The sequence below is a fragment of the Heloderma suspectum genome, chromosome 2 (assembly GCF_057233095.1).
Source record: "Heloderma suspectum isolate Gila_16-S chromosome 2, 16-S_ref, whole genome shotgun sequence".
Taxonomy (NCBI): domain Eukaryota; kingdom Metazoa; phylum Chordata; class Lepidosauria; order Squamata; family Helodermatidae; genus Heloderma; species Heloderma suspectum.
In genome coordinates, this window is record NC_139459.1 from 130,286,830 (window position 1) to 130,308,397 (window position 21,568).

Consider the following 21,568-nt stretch of genomic DNA (forward strand, 5'->3'; position numbering starts at 1 on the left):
CAGTCCTGCAACCCCCCTAGCATGTGTGCGTGCACGCACGCGCATGTGCGTTCATTTGACGATTTTTCTAAAACGGCACTAGGATCCATTATGCACAAATTATAATGAATGGATGAAGTGGAACAGTGCATATCCAAGCTGCATTTATGTTGATGCAACAGTGCTAACCATTCAGTATTGTTTTATTCAGACCCCCAAATGGTTTTTAATTTCAGGGAACTGTAAAGTGCCATACTTGTGAGACTCCATAGGGATCATTGGGGTCATTACAGACCCCAATAATATCCCTTCATAGTTGTTCTTTTTGTACTATAAGCCAATAGTTCTTAACATAATTTTTTTACATTAAATTGGAGTCATCCATCTCATTGTTTAACACAGGGTTGGGCAACAGGTGCCTCCCCATAGCATTTTTTCAGCCCCTACCATCCTCTGTCGATTTACCATGGCTGTGCTCAAAACTTGGGAGACTTTGCTTTAAAACAAAGTGTGTGCTCCCCTGCATGCCTTGTTGTACAGCAAAATCGCCAGGTTTCTTACTGTTGCTGTGCTGCCAAATTTCAGCAGTGTTGCCCACCCTTGGTTTAATACAACCTTTCCCAACCAGGTGCTCTCTGGATGTTTTGGACTACAGCTCTCAGCATTTCTGATTATTGGCCATACTGGCTTGGGCTGATGGGAGCTGAATTCCAAAATATCTGGAGGGTCCCATTTTGGGGAAGGCTGGTTTAAAAAAACAAGGAGTAGCAACCTAACTGCAGTTGATTTGACCTTGATATCAGGCTACTGAATAGCAGGGTTACATTTAAATCACAAGTGAAAAACAGCATTTAGGATTTCATTCAAATAAATGCTAGGATGAACATGATGATCCACAACATATGAGTCAAACATGCTTAACTCTGTGTTAGATTGTAGCTGTGATGTTTCTCCGGTAGGGCACTCAGTGTTGAATAAAAGTTCAGAGATCAGGCTACTACCAAACAGAATGAAAGAGAATTCAGTCACATACCCCAAATCTCATAGCCTAAACTAGCAGAATTGCGGTGCAATTTATACAGCAAAATTGCAGAACAATGTAGTATTTTAAAATGAGAAGAATGTGCCAAAGTCTCTATCAAACAAGAACACATTATTTGCTTTGCTTACTGTCCTATAGAAGGTGTTAACTACGCAATTCTTCATGTCCATTTATTTGTCCATCATACTACTAACAACACTGAGACACAAACGGTTTCCATTTTTGTTTTTAATAGCAGGGTTTCAAAATGCATAATGAATCCAAATACAAAGCAGGCCATTTTCTGCTTAACAACTGTAAATATCTTAACAGTACTTTTAAATACACTTTCACATCAATTTGTGCTACAAGGACTACAGTGCAATTACTGCAAGGTTGTTGACACCAAATGCAGTACAGAAATCTAGTACCAAAAAGTTATACAAAGATGTCAGTGACTTTACTAGCACATACCCACAGAAGCCATACCTGCTGGAAGGACATTGTTCGCTGGTGTTTGTCTCATGTTTTTTTCAGCTGCCTGCTAAGCAAGTTCAGTATGATGCTACATGGGCACTTCTGAGATACTCGCTTTCTGGATACTCATTTACATGCTCCCAGAACAGACAGACCATTGACCAAAAAGGAAACTAAAGTTGTAATGCAAAAAATTGAAACTTGTCATTGAAAAAAAGAAACCCTCTCCCTCTCCCCATTTATGACCTGGATGTACGAAAAGCCAAAAATCATAATTTAAGTCTTGAAATGCTTAGCTAAAGAACAGATACATTTTAAAGCAGCCCTACACTACTTATGACCTACCAAGCCAAGCACAGACCAGCAACCAGGTGACTGGAAAAATGAAGGAAAGAGACAACCCTTCAACTGGTGCCTTCCTGTTTTTCTTTCCTGGCAGGCAATTGGCAACTCTTACACTAGGGATTAGCAACTTGTTGCCCTCCAAATGTTTTTGCCTACAATTCCCATCATCTCTCAGCATTGGCTATGCTGCTTGTGGCTGATGGGAGTTGTAGGCCAAAACATCTGAAGGTCCACACATTTCCCACTCCTGCCCTGCATAATTTTTGTAGTCTCAGGCAGGCAGCAAAAAAAAGGTAGTTTAGGAGGGTCCTGACCAGCAACTATAGATGGCTGATAGGCTTTGTTTGGCTTGGAGGGCCACAAGTTATGCAAGTCTGGCCTAGAGTTAGCTAGCATTGAGACACCAAATTATCTGGGGAAAAGAAAAAGGGAAACCTGTCTAGAATGCACTTTTATTTAAATTTTAAAAATTATGTAAGCATCCAACAGTGTGCTTCCACTAGCTTATCGACACTGCGTTGGCATATGCCAACTTTTGTGCAACATAACTGGCACAACAAGAAAAAATGGTGATTTGCCAGCAAATGTCAGGGGCAAATCACCACTTTTTCCTGTTGCACTAGTTACCTTGCGCAAACATTGATTTATGATAGTGCAATATCATTAGCGCTGGCACACCACTGAAAACTGCCCAAAGTGCTATATTTTGGAGGGAGGTCTGAGTCATATCTACAATACATCCCTGCCTGATTAAAAAGTGGGACTGTTTGAAAAACACATGCTCAGAAACACAAGCCATATGAATTCTACTTTCAACATTGCTCTATTTAAAAAAACCCAGCAAAGAAAAGTTGAAGCTCATGTTTACAAAACATTTAATATCCCAAGTGGTTCAAGTGAGTATTTGTAGAAAAATTAGAAAACCTAGTATGTAAGTTTTGTGAAAAAAACCTGTAAGATAGCTTGTGACTCAAGCCAACTGTGAAAACTGTTACAAATTTGTGCTTTCAAGACAATTCAGTAGCAGTATATCAAGAATTAAGAGGTTTTGTTGGAGGATTAAGCTGGTTTGTTATGTTTGATAGCACAGGTTAATTATTGTTCCTTTCAGTCACTGAATACATTACATTTTCACAAAAAATGTTGACATTGCTCAACTAGAATAAAACCTTATGTGTATTAAAATATTGGGAGAGCAACCCTCTGCTATTAAAGAATGAAATATCAGGATACAATTCAGCCAGGTTTAAGCACTATGAAGACCCAAAACACATATGCTTAAATCTCTCCCACTGGAGTTAGAAGTGCCCAACTATGGCTGGTCCATATCCCAAGTATGTTATAATCAACTAAAAGTGTCACCTCTGGCTGTAGCATTGTGCTGCTGCCAGAAAATATTTTAATCAAGCTTTTTAAAAGTTAGGGGTTTTGTTTTCTTAACTAGAAAACGTATTTTACCACCATAAAATTTCTCATACAAGTAAGCAATATAATCTCTTATTTTATCATTTACATTAGAAAAAGAAATTTAACATGATGCATCTTATCCAAATATGAATTCTAGTTTACAAAAAAAAAACACTTCAGAGGCTACACAGAGCCACATGGCAGTAGTAGGAGTAGGCAGTACAAATAGTTCATGGGCAATGTAGCCTGCAAGAGCTCCACTGAACTGGGGTTTGCACAAGGAAAGTTTTACAACTGACTGAGCTCAGAGGCTATTGCAGCTAGTTTCTTGCTACAAATTTCCTTATACACAATTGTCATTTCACATCATTAGGAAAGAGAAACTTTAAATATTTATGGGCACATACAAACAAGCCATTTTTAGACACCCATGGTGCTGTCGATGCTCTCATTCAGTTTTCTTTGGCAGTCTTTTCTTAACACTATCACCTGTCTCTCTACTAGTAGTACAGTCACCATTATAAGGTACTTTGGCCTTTGAACTACTTGGCTGCTGACTAAAGAGGAAGCAGCCCAATGCCTTCTCAAGTGGAGCGAATGGAGAAGTCATGCGTTGCGTCAGCATCATGGCTGCCTGCAACAAAACACAGCAAGGGCATCAACTCTGCAACTAGAACTGGGCTAAACCAACCTAGGTAATATCTTCCTGACAAAAGATATTTTGTCAGGAAGATATTTTGTCTGCAAAACTGCTGGCCACTTCAAGTGACATGCAGGTTTAAAATAAAAAAAATACTCTTAAGCCTAGTCTAAAAAAAGACTAGTCCCCCTGCCCCTCCCGCCGCCCCAAATGACCAGTTCAGCCAAAAGGGGATGTGGGTCAAATGGATCCATGCCAAGTTTGGCATGTGGTGAAGTGGGCATGTAATTGTTACTGGATGGTTTGTTCCTTGCATTTTCCAACATAAGGATATCATAACTGAAATACTACATCCATAGAGTTAACACTAGTATATACCTAAACCTAGCCAAATCCTCAACTGGCCTTTCTACTGGAATCCTAGGTAGGCGGATAAATACCACACCTAGCCATGACATGGGCATTGGGGCTAGCATGCTGGCCCAGACATAACCGCAGAGAAGGTTGGTGGTAGGTGGGAATAGGGCGACTAGTCACACATATGAGCAGGCCTTTGGAAGACCAAACTCCATCAAGTTAAGTTTACGGAAGTAAAGCTCTTCTCCCGCATTCCTGGAGAGCTCCCTTCCACTCTTTTGGCCCCTCTAGAGGATAGGCATGGAAAAATTATATATAAAAAGTACCAAATTTCAATATTTTGACCACTGATTTCAGCATGCTCTCAAAATGTTAATACGCTATTTTGTTTCAAATTGCTAGTGATCCAAGGAAGAAAGGTGTATTCAGGATCAAGGTTGCCCTACTGATTTCATGTAATTTTAAAGCAATTATATCTGGCACATGAGTGTGCATAAGTGAAGCTGTCAGAAAATAAAGGTACACAAGATTTTTTTAAATGCAGAAGAGCCGATACTGTTATTAACAGTACCTATGAGTAATTATACCAGCGCGACTGCTCAAGCACCAAAAATCCAACATTCTTACCTTTGTGGCCACCAAGAAGATGGTGTAAAACAACATAAGGTGATGCTTTGCTACTGGAAGGTAAGCAATGTGCTGCATTGTGAAGAGCACTGCCCCTATCAAGCTTGCTTTCACAGGGCTGAGAAAAAGAGCACAGAAAACAGAGAAGGTGAGACATATTTCTCAGTTCCATCTTTCCTTGAAAAAAAAAGCGTTCATAGATCTCTCAACATTGCTGTTAACATTTTTGTTTGTAAAGAACCACCAAAGAGTCATTTAGGAACACAAGTATGTTTTTAATCAATATGTCAATCAGCTAAACGTTAATCAACTGTCTGGTAGGGACCAATTTTAATTGGCTAGCTGCATGTTACAGGTATGGTTGTTGAAGTTTTAACAGAGCAATCCTATACATTGCAGCTAGGCACAGGGCTGCAATCCTATACACACTTACTTTGGAGTAAGTCCCATGGGACTTACTTCGAAGCAGACATGCATAGGATTGCATGGTAAGACTCTCTTGGTTTTTGTCTGTTATCATAGAATCATAGGGTTGGAAGGGGCCTACAAGACCATCAAGTCCAACCCCTTGCTCAATGCAGGAAGCCTGATTCCCAGGCGGTCTCCCATCCAAGTACTACCCAGGGCTGACCTGCTTAGCTTCTGAGATCAGATGAGATCAGGCACATCCAGCCCTTGACAATAAGGAACAAAAGGGAAATATTAAAAATGGAGCCTTCTAAAAATTATACTACCTGATGCTTTTATCTTTAATCATGCTTTTCACCAAAATGTTCAGAACAGATGTTAAGCTAACCAGCCTGTTATTTCCTAGATTCCCACCCCACACCCCAAATCCCTTGGCCACTTTCCAGTCCTCTGATACACAGACTGATCTTAGGGAACCTTAATAGCCAGGTTATATAGGTGGTGTAAGCATACCCACAATCTGACATGTAGCCATATGCTTTTGCCCCCAAGGCTCAGAGACTTTATTCTACAAATTTGACTTTAAGTGCAAAAGCACGACTGAACCTTGGGCTCTCATACTTCCTCCTCTTCTCATGCCCTTCCTGGTTCTTAACAAACCACTGCTTGCCCACAAACCAGGATCAAACCCTGGTTTGCCAAGAACCAGGAAGTAAGTGCAGAATATGCGCTATGTGAGCCATGAATTTGCACATGTCACACCAAACTAGAACTCAGCAACAATAGCCTCCCCAAATTCTCCATCCTATTTGTAGGTGGCAAAATGGGGGCGGGGGAGTTGCCCAATATTCTCAGGGGGGGAGGAGAGATGAATTCTCCAACAGTTAGAAAAAGAATATTCTCAGAACGTTCTCTGATAAATGTTGGCTCTGCTTTATGTCCAACAATGCTTTAGGGATATGTCCAAACTAGCACTAAACTGCAGTAGTGTAATTCTAGGTAACTATTCATCAACATAAGATATAACCCCTTTTAAAAATCCGAGTATTCTCAGTTCAATGATACTGCTGTGAGATGAGCTTCTTACAGAATTTCTCCTTTTAGCGGCTTTAGTTTGCTGCTTTTTAACATTTAAGACTCTGTTTTTCCTTGGCCAGCATATATTCTTTAGAGAAAAAAATGTGTCTCTGGTGAATTAAACTGACAGAAATTATATTTCTCATCATAACTGAAGGATTTAGGTCAAACTCCCTCCAAAAAGAAAAAGACAGCTCTTATCACCAGAAAAGCTGGGCAGGGGTCGGGGGAGGGAGGGGGGGGAAGAGAGAGAGAGAGAGAGAGAGGAGACAAAGCTTATTTTTGGCAATAGCTCTGCTTGCATTTCTGTGTTTCTCTCCTGTCATTCTTTATTACCTAAGACAGTGGCATGGAAGCAGGGTGCCTGAGTGCTCTGGCGCCCCTACTGCTTTTATCACACTAGAAGTCACAACCCTGTTTTCAAAATAATTGTTTCTGCAAAAAAAACTGTCGGGAAGTCACAGAGGAAGGGCAAGGGGACTTTAAAATGCCCACCATGAGCTCGTTTTCCCTTTGCAGTGGTGGGCTGTGGCCTGCCAGCCAGTTTCAGCTCTTACTTCCCGTGGCAGAAGTTTAAATCGGGAGTGATTTAATATTCCCAATTTAGCGTCTGCAAGCCTGAGGTGAAAGCTGTAACTCAAGCAGTATTCCCCATGTGCCAGAGGCATACTAATGCAACTTCCTTCATATCAGGCTCTCACATCCTCACAAAATCTGAACTTCTATTTCCGCTTAATTTTAGCCACTGCTCGGAAGCTGGCATATCTCAGAAACTAGTGACGGGTCACCATGACCGGGAGGGACCTTCTGGATGCATAAGTAAAGCCAGGGCAAGAGTACTGCAAGGACCCTTTGCAAGATTCCTGTCAGGGTAGACTAGGCCAGCCACTGTCAGGACTGGGAAGGGGCAGGTTAGGGTTAGCCCTCACCACAATTCTGCCCCCAAGTGCAGCATTTTACTTTGCTTTTCACCATGGGAGTGATAGCCATTTCTTATGTGAGAGAAATAGCAACACATCACGTTTGAGGTCATCACTGCTGTTGAGGCCCAACATGACATTACTGCTCCAATTCACCCGGTAATTCAAGTGTCTGTGGATGGGGGATTGTACTGTTCGCAACACTCTCGCCACCTGCAGAGCTGTTGCCAACACACTGGCCAGTGGAAGCCACTGACGTACATGGGAACAAGGAAAAGATATTTTAGTATTTATATCCCACTTGTTCACCCTAACACTAGGCCCTCAAAGCAGGTTCGGGAATATACTGGTTTTGTAAAATATGGTTTATTACACAGAGAGTGAAATTCAGGCCCACACCAACAATCCTGTACTCACATGCCAGTTTTGGTATGTGTCATGGTTTGTTTAAACCACATTCTCTGAATTACAACCGAACCAGAACATGTGGTTCAATCTCGGTTTGCTAACCTTGATATATCATAACAGGAAAGTATTTATGAAGCCATTATGAAGAGGCGCTTCTCACCACTGCTGCAACTTGAGAATCAAGCAGCAGCTGTGGACCAAGGAACACTGTCTAGCCAAATAAATAATAAATAGCTGCAAACCTGATCTCTTCAAGGCAAGCGTGACCCTTTCCAGAACAGGGGGAACACCTATGCCTAGATCAAAGCCACCCACCACCACCATCAACAACCAATCTTGCCGGGATTGAGTTTCTCTTTATTAGCCCACATCCAGCCTGTCACCACTTCCAGGCAACTATTCAGGGACTTTACTGCCTTACTGGTATTGGAGCAAGAGGAACAATTCAACAGGAAGTGATCAGCATACTTATGACACCCAGACCTCCGAATGATTTCTCGTTGTTGTTGTTCAGTCGTTAAGTCGTGTCCAACTCTTCGTGACCCCATGGACCATAGCATGCCAGGCCTCCCTGTCCTCCGCTCTCTCCCGGAGTGTGCTCAAGTTCATATTCATTGCATTGGTGATGCTATCTAGCCATCTCATCCTCTGCTGTCCCCTTCTCCTTTTGCCTTCAATCTTTCCCAGCATCAGGGTCTTTTCCAGGGAGTTTTCTCTTCACATTAGGTGGCCAAAATATTTGACCTTCAGCTTCAGTATCTGTCCTTCCAGTGAGCAGTCAGGGTTGATTTCCTTTAGGAATGACTGATTTGACCTCCTTGCAGTCCAGGGGACTCGTAAGAGTCTTCTCCAGCACCACAGTTCGAAAGCATCAATTCTTCGGCACTCAGCCTTCCTTATAGTCCAGCTCTCACAGCCATACGTTACTACTGGGAAAACCATAGCTTTGATTATATGGACCTTTGTCGACAAGGTGATGTCTCTGCTTCTTACTATGCTGTCTAGGTTGGCCATAGCTTTCCTCCCAAGGAGCAAGCGTGTTTTAATTTTATGGCTCCGTCTGTGGTGATCTTGGAGCCCAAGAAAGTAAAATCTGTCACTGCTTCCATTTCTTCCCCTTCTATATGCCGGGAAGTGATGGGGCCAGATGCCATGATCTTCGTTTTTTTAATGTGGAGTTTCAAACCAGCTTTTGCACTCTCCACTTTCATCCTCAACAAGAGGCTCTTTAGATCCCCTTCACTTTCTGCCATTAGGGTAGATACGTCTGCATATCTGAGGTTGTTGATAATTCTCCCAGCAATCTTAATTCCGACCTGTGATTCATCCAACCTGGTGTTTCTCATGATGTACTTTACATATAAGTTAAATAAACAGGGCGACAATATACAACCTTGTCGTACTCCTTTCCCAATTTTGAACCAATCGGTTGTTCCATGTCCAGTTCTTCCTATTGCTTCTTGACCCTCGTACAGGTTTCTCAGGAGACAGGTAAGGTGGTCTGGTACTCCCATCACTTTAAGAATTTGCCACAGTTTGTTGTGATCCACACAATCAAAGGCTTTAGCATAGTCAGTGAAGCAGAAATAGATGTTTTTCTGGAATTCTCTTGCTTTCTCCATGATCCAGCGAATGTTGGCGATTTGATCTCTAGTTCCTCTGCCTCTTCGAAACCCAGCTTGTACTTCTGGTAGTTCTCGGTTCACATGCTGCTGAAGCCTAGCTTGTAGGGTTTTGAGCATCACCTTGCTGGCATGTGAAATGAGCACAATTGTACGGTAGTGTGAACACTGTTTGGCATTGCCCTTCTTTAGAAATGGAATATAAACGGACCTTTTCCAGTCTTCTGGCCACTGTTGAGTGTTCCAAATTTGTTGGCATATTGAGTGCAGCACTTTAACAGCATTATCTTTTAGGATTTTAAATAACTCAGCTGGAATACTGTCATCTCCGCTAGCTTTGTTGTTAGCAATGCTTCCTAAGGCCCACTTGACTTCACTCTCTAGGATGTCCGGCTCAAGTTCAGTGACCGCACTATCATGCCTATCAGGGACATTCAGATCTTTCCTGTATAGTTCTTCTGTGTATTCTTGCCACCTCTTCTTACTCTCATCTGCTTCTGTTAGGGTCCTGCCTTCTTTGTCCTTTATCATGCCCGTCTTTGCACAAAACGTTCCCTTGAGATCTCCAATTTTCATGAAGAGATCTCTAGTCTCTCCCATTCTATTGTTTTCCTCATTTTCTTTGCATTGTTCATTTAAGAAGGCCTTCTTGGCTCTCCTTGCTATTCTCTGGAAATCTGCATTCAGTTGGATATATCTTCCCCTTTCTCCCTTGCTTTTCACTTCCCTTCTTTCCTCAGCTACTTGTAAAGCCTCCTCAGACAGCCACTTTGCTTTCTTGCATTTCTTTTTCTTTGGGATGGATTGAGTTGCTGCCTCCTGAACAATGTTACGGACCACCATCCATAGTTCCGCAGGCACTCTGTCTATCAGGTCTAATCCCTGAAATCTATTCCTCACCTCCACTGTATATTCATAAGGGATATGATTTAGGTCATACCTGAATGGTTTAGTGGTTTTCCCTACATTCTTCAATTTAAGCTGAAATTTTGCAACAAGAAGTTCATGATCTGAGCCACAGTCAGCTCCAAGTCTTGTTTCTACTGACTGTATAGAGCTTCTCCATCTTTGGCTACAAAATACATAATCAATCTGATTTCGATATTGACCATCTAGTGATGTCCATGTGTAGCCTCTTGTGCTGTTGGAAAAGAATTTCTCCCAGTGGCTTAATGTAAGTGATTAAAAAGGCATGGGGGACAAGGTGGAACGCTGTAGCAGCCTCCAAGACAAATCCCATGGGGTGGAGGAATAATTCCTCCACCCCAACGTTAGCTTCTGCTCTTGCCCCTCAAAGACAAAAGATGCCTACAGGACTCTACAACCACCATGACCCCCAACAGAAAAAGATGCTGTCCCCTTCACTAAGGTGATTTTCCCCCTTAGGGGACAGGGAAGGGGCAGCTGAATCTAGGCAGGGGGCATGCTCACGGCAGGCTATATCTGCCTCAATTCTGCTTGCAAGAATTCAAGCAGGGGTGCTTGAAGCATCATGGTCAAAAGTCTCTGCTTTGAACTGTCAGTGCACACATAAGACTCTCATTTTTACCTCTTAGTACTAAACTAGTTGTCCAGTCCCAACATTTTTTTTATAACTTTGCATAGGCCACATTTCTAGTGAGAAAAATTAAACTCCATGAAATAATTCACTCCTTAGCAAAGCAAGACAAATTTACTCAAGACTGTTGTTAACAGCAGTGGTTTTCTGAGGAACCTTAGTTCCTTGGAAGTTTACCAGGGATTCTTGATAAAGAGAGACTTCTCTGAAAAAGCTTATTTGCCAGTTCTAGAGATGCAAAGGCCTGGGAGAAAAACAGAAAATGTGGAGGAAACTGGAAAATGGGGGGGGGGGGGAGATCAGAGATTTTTCAGTTTTTCTGGGTTTTCCTGCAAGCCTTCACATCTCTAGCCATTGCCAATTTTCTCCTGTAACGTGCAGCTCAAATGGTGTGTTTTAGGGGACAGATTCAATTCTAAGACTGGGCCAAAATATTCAGCCATAGTTTTCCATCAATTTGGGAATGGGGGTGGGGGGAGGGCAAAAAGACTTTAAGGAGGAAAAAATATTTTGGAGGGCACAAATTCAGCGATTTTCATGGCAAATGGTGAATGCCACTGGACTGCTGATGGCAGCGCTGCTGCTGCTTCAAGTGGCAGTAAAGCTGCTTTTATTTATTTAGGTTAAAAGGAGGAAGCAGAAAATTCTCTATCAACACATCTTATATTGGTGAGCTCCCCACCCCCACCAAAAGTTAACAGAATTTAGCCACACGCACCCAAAAGACACTGAAAATGTCACACACTTTTGTGGGAGACAAAGTGGAAAGGAGTATTTGACTCAACACTACGTACATGTAGAGCAACAGTGATACTTGAGAACATGTCCCAGAATCCTTTGTCATGTGCAAGGATTCCGTGGCAGATGTTCTTCAGCACACAAGCTGGTGTGGAAAGTGTCCCAAGGTAGAAAGTTTGAAATGCACTGTTTTATAGCACTCCCTTTAGAGAGTCATGCTACTGAAAAGCCACTCATACAGTTCTTTCAATACAAATAAAAAAGAACTTTCCCCAAACTATGTCAATTGTTATGTGCTTTTCACTGACTTACTAGGACATCTTCAGCAGTTCATTAGTTTCAGGCTTCCATACACCTCTCACCAACTGTTCAAAGTTGGATATTAGACCGCCACCAGCTCCTATAATTCAATAAAAAATTATTACATGCATAAATTGGTTCAAAGGGTCTTAGCCACTCAATTCTTCTTCTAGTTAGGACAACCGCAAAGCTGTTACATTATTTTCAATAGGAGCAAGGTATGGCCCTCAAGTTATAGACATGAATGTAATGACCTACTTCACAGTTATTGAAATTGGATCCTCAGTTTGAGACACCTTAGAAAGCATCCTATTCTAAAGTAAGCCTTAATATTTCCTTTAAAAAATCATCTTAATTCATCAGAATCATCTTAAATTCTATCTAAGCCAAATGGAGAAAAATGGAGGCAGTAGCCCAAATCACTTGGCACTCTGGAGTTCAGAATTCATAACTGTCTCATTTAGTAAGAAACCAGTAAGTTTCATAAGAAGATGCTCCTATATGTTCCTTTAAAATATTAAGTGGGATTTATACAAAAATATTTTTTTAAAGGAGGAAAATTAAGGAAAGGGGTTTGGTCAGATGTAGAGACAAGAAAAAGCCTTTGTCCAACAGACAAAAAAAACCCAAACCTTTGACCAGCAGCTATTGCTATGCCTGGCTCAGACTGAAGGGACTTGTAAAGTTGACATAAGACTTGCATGTTTGTGTTTACGGTTAAGAAGATATTTTCTATGGATCAGATCATATAGTCAGATCTCACCCAAGTGCAGCATAGCAATGACAACTAAACGCTAAACAAGGATCTCTAACCAAAAGGCCAAGAAATAGCTCAATGGGACTAAGCCTGCAACCCTAGGCATGCTTACCTCGGGTGGGATTTACTTCTGATTAATTAGTAAGACTGGGATTCATGGCCCTGAGGAGCAGCCAGAAATGGGAGGGGGGAACGTTAGTGTCCGTTAGGGGACGGACACTAACAGGTTGGATTTAAATCTGCCTTTCCTCCAAGAACGATCCTGGTTGAAGTACCATTTATTAGGGATTTCCTATTAAAGCAGGGTTTCAAAAGTTCAAAAATCAATTTTAAAAAGGGAGATATTTTACACATTACCTCTGGCCCAGCCAACTACTATCATGATTATCCAGGCATTTTTGTAGTGGCTGTGTGCATGTGCAATTCCGCCTGTTATTTTCCATGTTCTAGTCACCTCCTTCATTCCTGCAACCACCAGTCGTATAGGTAGAAAAGAGAAACAGCGGTAGGCTAGATCATGTGGACAGTAAAATACAAGATACCTAAAAAATTGAGGGGGGAAAGTTTCAACCTTAGCTACTTCAAGACGTTTATAAATGAAAGCATGCTGACAAGCTGAAACAAACTTAAAACTTTTCTTAAAAACAGATGTTAGCAAATAATTATGGCAGCGTTGGGGCAGTCAACTGGTAAAATATATACAGTAAATCAGGCTTTTACTAATTGCATTTCATTAAATTTACATATTAATACAGTATTTTATGCTGCTTATATTGTTTTTTGGGGGGGTGTTTTAAGGTGGTAGTCTTTTTACTAAATATTGTGATTCTGTATTTATATAATGAAAGCTGCCTTATGAGGCCTTGGCCCGAATGAATGAATGAATAAAACAACCATTCTTCAATAAAGGTGCGCTCTCAAAATACTGCAAGCATTTTCTTAAGCATGAGAAGAAGAGAGAGAGAGAAAGCTGCAATTTGTGGCTGGAAGAAGAGGCCATCACTAATATCCTCCCTTTTGATTAGTTTGGGAATCTAGAATGTTGAATTATCATAATATGTAACCTGTATTAATAGTAAATTTGGCAGTTCTGTGTCTATCAGTAGGGCAGTGATATGAGTCCACCAAAAGACAACTCAGGGAACTTTCTAGGTAGGTAAAATAATATTCGTTTGTAAATGAGCAACCAACACCCAAACTGCCCAGTGAGGACTGAACATGTGAAATGCCCTACAACAGGGGTGTTGAACCTCTTTCACCCCAAGGGCAGGATTCCATTTTGGAGAAGGTCTCAGGAGCCACATCCCAGTGGTGGGTGGGGCCAAAGGCAAAAGGGATGAGGCCAAAGATAACAAAAATACCAGCATAGTTTAACTTAAAGCTCTTCCTGCCAATAACTAGGCCTCAGGAGAAGCATTTCAACCTTTTAGAATGGGGAAAAAACTGCACAAAAGCTGGGACAACCAAATCATCAGTGGTCAGAGGAAAGGACTTGAGGGCCAGATTTCACCCCCGGGCCTGAGGTTCAGCACCCCTGCCCTACAAGAGCCATGCAATATTGAGAGCAGTTGAGCATCAGCTGAAGACAAGGGAGGCACACTGGAAATTGGCCTGCTCAGGCCCCCAACAGAGAATACCATATAATCAAGGATGGAAATACAGTTTGGGGGACGTGCATCATAAGGCCCACATGCTCCAACTCTAATTCCCCCCTCCCCCACCGATCTTCTCATACAGCATACGTAGAGTTGGGTAAAATTAGCTGCCTCCCTGCACTGTAACACTCAGGTTTAGGACTAGATTATTAGCTTCTTGTTTATCAAACATCAGCAGTCAGCACTAAAGGGAAATTGTGCTACAGTGCCAGGTTACTGCACTTCAAGGCCAGACAGGCAGTAAGCAACTCATCTAGCCCCAGTCTCATGCTACTGCAATATAAGGGCAAAGGGAGAATTGCTTATTCCTCCCTTGAATAAGCCTATTTCAGTGAAGCCAAAACAGCTTTAAAAAATACATTTTCAGTCCCAGGAGTACTGGACAAGATCCAGGAAAACATTAATAGATGCATCACCAGCTGTGTACAAAGTCATGTTTCCTTAAACTTTGCTATGCTTGCTCTCCAAATTTTCTTGAGATGTCGTGAGTGTAGCATTCCCATATACAGATAAAGAACTATGCCTGACATAAAATGACTTGATCTAGGCCACTGCATGGTGTCTTTGGCACAAAGTTCTTAAGTGTACATAAGGAAAATGAGTAAGGAGGGTATGCTGCATTTGCAGACCCACAAACACATAGTCACACTACAGTTAGAGGAAAGGAACAGTGGAATGGGTACCCAGAAAATTTACATAAGGACTGGACTTCTAATATTTAATGCGCAAACTCTCTCAATACTAGAACCCAGGGTCATCCCATGAAACTGATCAGTGGGAGATTCAGGACAGATTAAAGGAATTACTTCTTCACACATGCATAGTAAAACTACAGAATTCACTTCCACAAGATGTAGTGATGGCCACCACTTTGGATGGCTTTTAAAAGGGACTGGACAAATTCATGGAGGACAAAGCCATCAGGCTACTAGTCCTGATGGCTACATGCTACCTCCAGAGGCAGTACGTCTATGTACACCAGTTGCTGGGGACCATGGGCGGGAGGGTGCTGTTGCACTCATGTCCTGCTTGTGGGTTTCCCATGGGCATCTGGTTGGCCATTGTGTGAACAGAATGCTGGACTAGATGGACCCTTGATCTGATCCAGTATGGCTCTTCTTAGGTTTTTAAGAGTGTGACAACGGCAACTGTAAACACACACACACCAGGCTGTAAGAGTGGGAGTGAAAGGAAGCAGAGCCACCATCAGCTCTGCTGAGAAACCAGCTCCATCAGGCTCCATCCTCCATCAACTGTCACCTGGCAACAACCATTCCATCAGGCTGAAGGGAAGCAGGGCCACTCCATCAGTTCTGCTGAGACCAGCAACTTTTGGTTCCTCACCTCCTTGAACTGTTTTCCATTCCAGCTGGTCTTCATAAGAACTTAGTAACTAAGAACTAGTGCCCGAGTTTGCTTTTTAATTCCTCCTTCCTAATTCCTTTTGTCTCATGTCTTTTAGATTGTAAGGCTGAGGGCAGGGCCTGAATATTATTATGGATCTTTATAAGCCGCCTGAAGAGCGGGGAAAAAATCTTTCAAAAATGGACAAAGGTTCATCTTCAGATGATGTCCTGTCCAGCTTGATGATGACTCACAGGTCGACATTACTAAGACAAAATTAATGCTCACAATTTTGTTCACGTTGCTATGGCTGCATTAAGCCACAGCATGAACTTGCCCCAACAGCTGACACTATGCTTTTGTATTGCCAATGACACAATTGTGTAACTGCAGTGAAACAGCCACAAGTAGTTAGCATCAATGCCATGATCAGTTTAAAATGATTTTCACACCACACCAGTCTGCACACATTGTGAACTTCTCAAATTACAAGACTCGGGAAAAGTCTGTAAGCATTCCCAGTATGACTGAGTTGCTTTTCTGCATTAAAATTTTATTACTGCTTGGAAAGTTTGAGCTATGTGTTTATCAACTTAATAAGGATCTGCATTAAGTAATATGTTTTGGACAAGATAATCAAATTTGATGAGTAATAGGGCTACAGATTTCACTGTTTTTAAAATACTGTAAATGGAATGATGCTTTCCTTACTTTCTTACCTTATCTGTATAACTCTATTTTTTTCCTGTTAAAGAAATCTCTATATCTTATTCTCCATGATGTATCAAGATATGATTTTTTTTTAATTAAAGCTCTTCAAGTTTTTATTTATCTATGATTGTAAGCCATCTTGAGTGCCATTTTCCAGGTAGAAAGGCAGAATACAAATCAGATAAACAACAACAACAGTAATTCAAAAATAGTAAATACTACTGCAGAGTCACAACATTTACTTATTAGATGTCCTTTCATACAAAGGCATAACAATGCACATAAGCATACTTGCATGAGCTTTATAGGTGAACCAGCAGATTTGTTATTATGTTCTTGTCCATGGGAAGATAGCATCCAGTATCTGAGTCTATATCCCCTTTGCAGAACATCTAATAATATTTCCAATAGGTACCAGCAGATGTCACTAGTTGACAGCCATTATAGAATCCAGGGTGATGGCTTGTTCAGTGGAACAAAAAGTTATATTTCAAATTTTACATAATACTTAAGCAGGGCTTTACATTAAAAACAAGATTACTTTATAGAAAATAACTTTAAAGCCTGATATATTTTTATAGGCAATAAATCATTCCTAAGTGGGGCAGATTTTACGCTAAAGTTGACTGGGATCACATTAAACATGCATTGTTAGTGCTCATCTATCTAGAAGGATTATGGAGATGGCTGGCAGATATAAGTAGGCCTGACTGCAAAACTAAGCATTTAATGTGTCTCACTGGTTCTGGTTTGTTTTTTCTGCATTTGATATAACCTTCCCAGCATTTTGTTTGTTTTACAAGGAGATCTATTCCTCTGCCCCACCCCCAATCCATACAACTTCATGCATGAAGGCTGCACCTTCCCTGACCCAGCTCCTTCTGTACCATTTTAGGGGAAGAATGGGAAGTATTTTCAGCGAAGTTTAAAAGCCCACTCTTGGATATATTAAAGCAGAGGTGGGGAACTTTTTCAGTCCGAGGGCCGAATTCCAATCGGGGAAAGGTCTCAGGGAGGGGGCTTCATTCCATCTGTGGGCAGGGCCAAAGGCAAAGTGGGCCTGTCCAAAGACAGAGTGGGTGGGGTGAAAATGTTATTCTTATCCGTTTTAGGTCTACTCAGAAGTAAGAATCTGCAGGTCAAGCCTCAGAAGCAAGCAGGACTGAATTACTCAGCAGCTTCTTCCCCAGGCAGGGAAAAGCTCTTATCTCTGATCAGCACTTTTCCCTGCTGAGCACTGAGAAATGGAGCCTTTTTCAGTGCTCAGCAGGGAATACATCTTATCTCCAATCAGCAGCTGATCAGAGATAAGAGCTTTTCCTGCCAGAAGAGGGAGTCTGGCAAAGAAGCTGGTGGGCTGGATAGGGAAACCCTGCAGGCCAGAGGTTCCCCATGCCTGCATTTCAGTCTGTTGATTTTATAACCATAGGTTCTTACAAATGGGAGGAGAAACAACCCTGGGACTGCCTGGCCCTATGCCTCTTCAGTTACTTATATTGCAGTACGGGAGCCAATCAATGAATGTAAAGGCACCCCAATCCTCATAGTTTCTAAAGCAAAGTTCTGGGCTGCCTTTATTTGTAGGCACATTTGTGCCTCGCATTTTTGCCCCAAAAGGGAACAATGGAATGCAGAACTCTCCATATCTTGTCAGAAGTCCTATGCGTGAGAGTGAAAGATCTGTCCGTTTGGGTGCAAAACTTGGGCATGCTTTCACCAGCTCACGAGTGAGCAGTATGGTTGGAAGGGGTGGGTTACTGTTGTCTCTAATTATACTGGGGACTTGGCTTCCCTACAGGCAAGCCTGCGCAATGGACTCTGGCAGCAGGACACCGATAGGGCTTGTCCATGCTGGAGGAAAGAGGAAGAAATGCAGCCATACATGGGAGTAGGGTGGGGTAGCCAGTCTGGCCTGTAATGTTTTGAACAAGAAGTACCATGCTCCTAGTTGTAGTTAGGGGACCAAGACATGCCCCAAAGAAGGTGCTACTTGGCTTCAAAGAAGGATGCGGTTTCTCATGCTTCCTAAAGGCAGCTGAAAGAGCTGGAAGAGAAAACTATTACAAAAGTTCTAATGGCAGACTAGGGGCTTTGGTCAATCATGCCTGTATTAAAAGATTCGATTGCAGAGAAGCAGGGCCTTTAAAGTGCACTTGTTGTGGCTTTAAAAACTCATTACAGCAAGTGTTTTCAATAAAGATGATATAATCTTTTTTTCCACACATGCATGCATACAGTAATCTGTGCCTTTAGCATGCATGCTTTATAAAGAGAGCCAAAATACGTGGAAACAGCTACCTTACACTCTTAGGGAAAGTATTTTTCACTCTACCACAGATACCTCTTAATATAGGAAACGTATAATGTAAGAATCTGCATTCAAGCCTGTTCTGTCAAGGATAGCACCATATAATGGGAGGAAACAAGGAATTTAATTTAATTTTCCCTTGGCCTGAACTTGCCTAACAGGATTATCTATTTCTTCTGGTTGTTTGCAACAATAAGACATTTAAATCTGCAAGCCGTATCCCTGCATATATATATAAAGGAAACTTTGTATTTCACTCCAGCTTCTTACCATGTCAAGCAATGGCTCACAACTCATATTATAATTTGAGATTCATGTGTTCTAAAATAATTATGACAGACTGAGAACACATCGGCTTGGATTCTAAATTGCTCCTCTGTTTATGTAAGCGGGAGGGGGGGTGGAATGGAGGGACGGGACAATTTCTGCCAGCTCCCCCTCCACAGCATCTACAAGGGACTTCTAACCCACAGGAACAGATATGGGGGAAGGGGGGGGGGACTGCAGGGCAAAAGAAAAGGTGAAAAAGCCCCATTCCATGAACTACATACAGAAGGGAAGTTAGCACCTAAGCCATGGTTTACCATACATTTTATTATGAGCAGAATGACTTAAGTTGAATTCTATTCTCACACTCATGAAATATCAATAAGATGATCACAGTACCACATGAACTGAGAAACTAATGTTCAAGGATGTTATGCCTTCACTATATCCCACCACCCACCCACCCTGCATACTCAGCAAAGCACAGCAAAATGTGAGCTAAAGATAGCGAGAGGTTAATTCAATAGCTCATGTCCCAACAACTGACAAGGACTGAGATTCAAGTGTTCAAGCCTCATTCAAAGCTGTTCATTAATAAGCATCACTAATTAGTGAGAAGTCCAAAAAGGAACAATATGTACAGATAAAAATACATCAAATTCTCTTTTGTGCCAATTGCAAACACTGTTGCTGGGTCTCCCAACCTGTAGAAAATTCACACCATGGGCATGCAGCCCAAGCTTACAGCAGTCACTAGTTTGTATTTGCATTTTCATTCTTCTTCCTTACTTAAATGTTATCACATTTTGAGCAATCACAGAAAGGGCAACCTTCATAAAGTAATCAATTACTGGCTTCCATTTACACTCCCAAGAAGAGATGTGGTCCGCCTAATTTGATCTATGCTTACTTGAAGCCAAGCCCCAATGAGCTTAAGTTGGGGCTTACTTCCAAGTAAGTATGCATAAGACTGCAGCCTCTGTAGAAAAGACATCAACGAGCGCATTCAAAACAAACCTAAAAATAGCAGCTGCTATACCTATTTTTTTCTGCCAGCAGGGGAAGCCCCATTTCCTCCCACCTTTGCTTAAAGACAGATGACCTGCCAGTGATCTGAATGCTGATCTGAAATTGTCAATCTCCTGAAACTGCCTGAAACGTGGAGTCTATCTGGCTTTTAAAAAAGTTTTTAAAGTACTGCATCTGCTTGTATTCAATTTAACATATGTTCAGTGCCCCTTAAAAAACAGCAATCAATTTTTAAAACACTGTAAAACTGATGGAAGGGGGAGAGGCAGAAGAAAAAGAGGAGGGACCATGATGTCACAACTATCAGTCAATCAGGGCTGTGCACAGCCTGCTCTGCTGCAAAACCCGCAGAACCTGGATTGGAATAAAGGTGTGTTCATAATGTGGTTAAGTGCAGTGACTGACTTTTTTATGCATGTCTACATACACCCAATGTTTAGCATACTATAAGTTGTACCCAACGGTGTTATTCCATTAGTGCAAATGACAGTGAGCTAGCGGAAACCAAGTCTCGGACCTATGCACAAAGGGAGAATCCACTGAACGTTCTACTTGCACAACTGCTTGCAAATCTTAGGTTTACAAATTGGTCTACTACGCAACCAGAAAAGGCAGTGGAGCTCTACTAGCACAGCAATTTCTTCTGCCAATGGTACACTCGATTTAAGCCTTTGTATGCTTTTTAGTTTCCTTTCAAGGAAGCCAAGGTGGTTAAAAATTACAAGTGGAAAATTTAGTTAATTCACTGGTTAGATTAATTAAAAACCTTTGGATCTATTAAATAACTGCCTAGACAGCAGCTTGTATTAAAAATCATATTTTTAAAGGATTTATAAAACCATGGATAGCAGACGCCAAATCAGAAAAGGCATTTTTCCTTCTCTCTCAGATTGAAGAGAGTTTCTTCCATGATGGTGCTTTTTTCTTCCAAATACTTATTTATTAGTATGAATATTTTTGCAAATTTAATCTAGTAAAACTCAAAGAATAAATCAACTAAGATTCCTTTAATCAGCTGACAGCCCTGAAGTTTACTTTAAATCAGGGATGGGCAACTCCCATCAGCGCTAGCCAGCATAGCCAGTGGTGAGGGCTGATGGGAATTATAGTCCAACACCTGGAGGGCCACAAGCTGCCCAACCCCTGCTTTAAATCATGTGTTTGAAACCATATTTCCTAACTTTGAGCACATCTTTGTTCTTAAAACAATATGCTTTATTTTAAAAGCGGCTTACCAGACCGACGAGGCAAGGAGGACACTAGTTGTGTTGGCAAGAAATGCAACTGGAGGTTCTGCTAGCATCAGGGAAGATAAAATGGACCCCCCAAAGCAGTAAAGCATCGCGCTAAACCAGCATGCAATTGGGCTGTGAATCGATACTTCAACTGCTCCTGAAAACAATACAAAACACAAAGAGCTGTTTATAAGGAGTTCTGCTATTAAAACTTCTCACCTTTATTCTCAGAAAGGGCAAAAACCTGAAGGCAGTCAGATCAATGTGGGGCTTTTTACTTTACTTACTGTCTCCAAGAGGAGAAACTGGGCTTGCATTATTGCAGTGGAAAGTATTATAGAAAATAAGTAAAATGTCATGCACAGATATCAAAGTTCC

At 41.5% G+C, this 21,568-nt stretch overlaps 1 protein-coding gene across 2 annotated transcripts in view; it reads right to left on the reverse strand.

The window, feature by feature from the left end:
- Positions 1-1,230: 1,230 nt before the first annotated feature.
- The window catches only part of TMEM38B (transmembrane protein 38B), a 33,990-nt gene continuing 13,652 nt past the window's right edge, over positions 1,231-21,568 (reverse strand). For both annotated transcript variants that reach the window (XM_084834774.1, XM_084834775.1), the window contains exons 2-6: positions 21,191-21,347; positions 12,999-13,183; positions 11,897-11,984; positions 4,854-4,971; positions 1,231-3,863 (exon numbers count right to left, since the gene is read on the reverse strand). In XM_084834774.1, the coding sequence (XP_084690900.1) occupies positions 3,678-3,863; positions 4,854-4,971; positions 11,897-11,984; positions 12,999-13,183; positions 21,191-21,347 (734 nt within the window). In that variant the 3' untranslated portion in view covers positions 1,231-3,677. The remainder of the gene's footprint in view (positions 3,864-4,853; positions 4,972-11,896; positions 11,985-12,998; positions 13,184-21,190; positions 21,348-21,568) is intronic.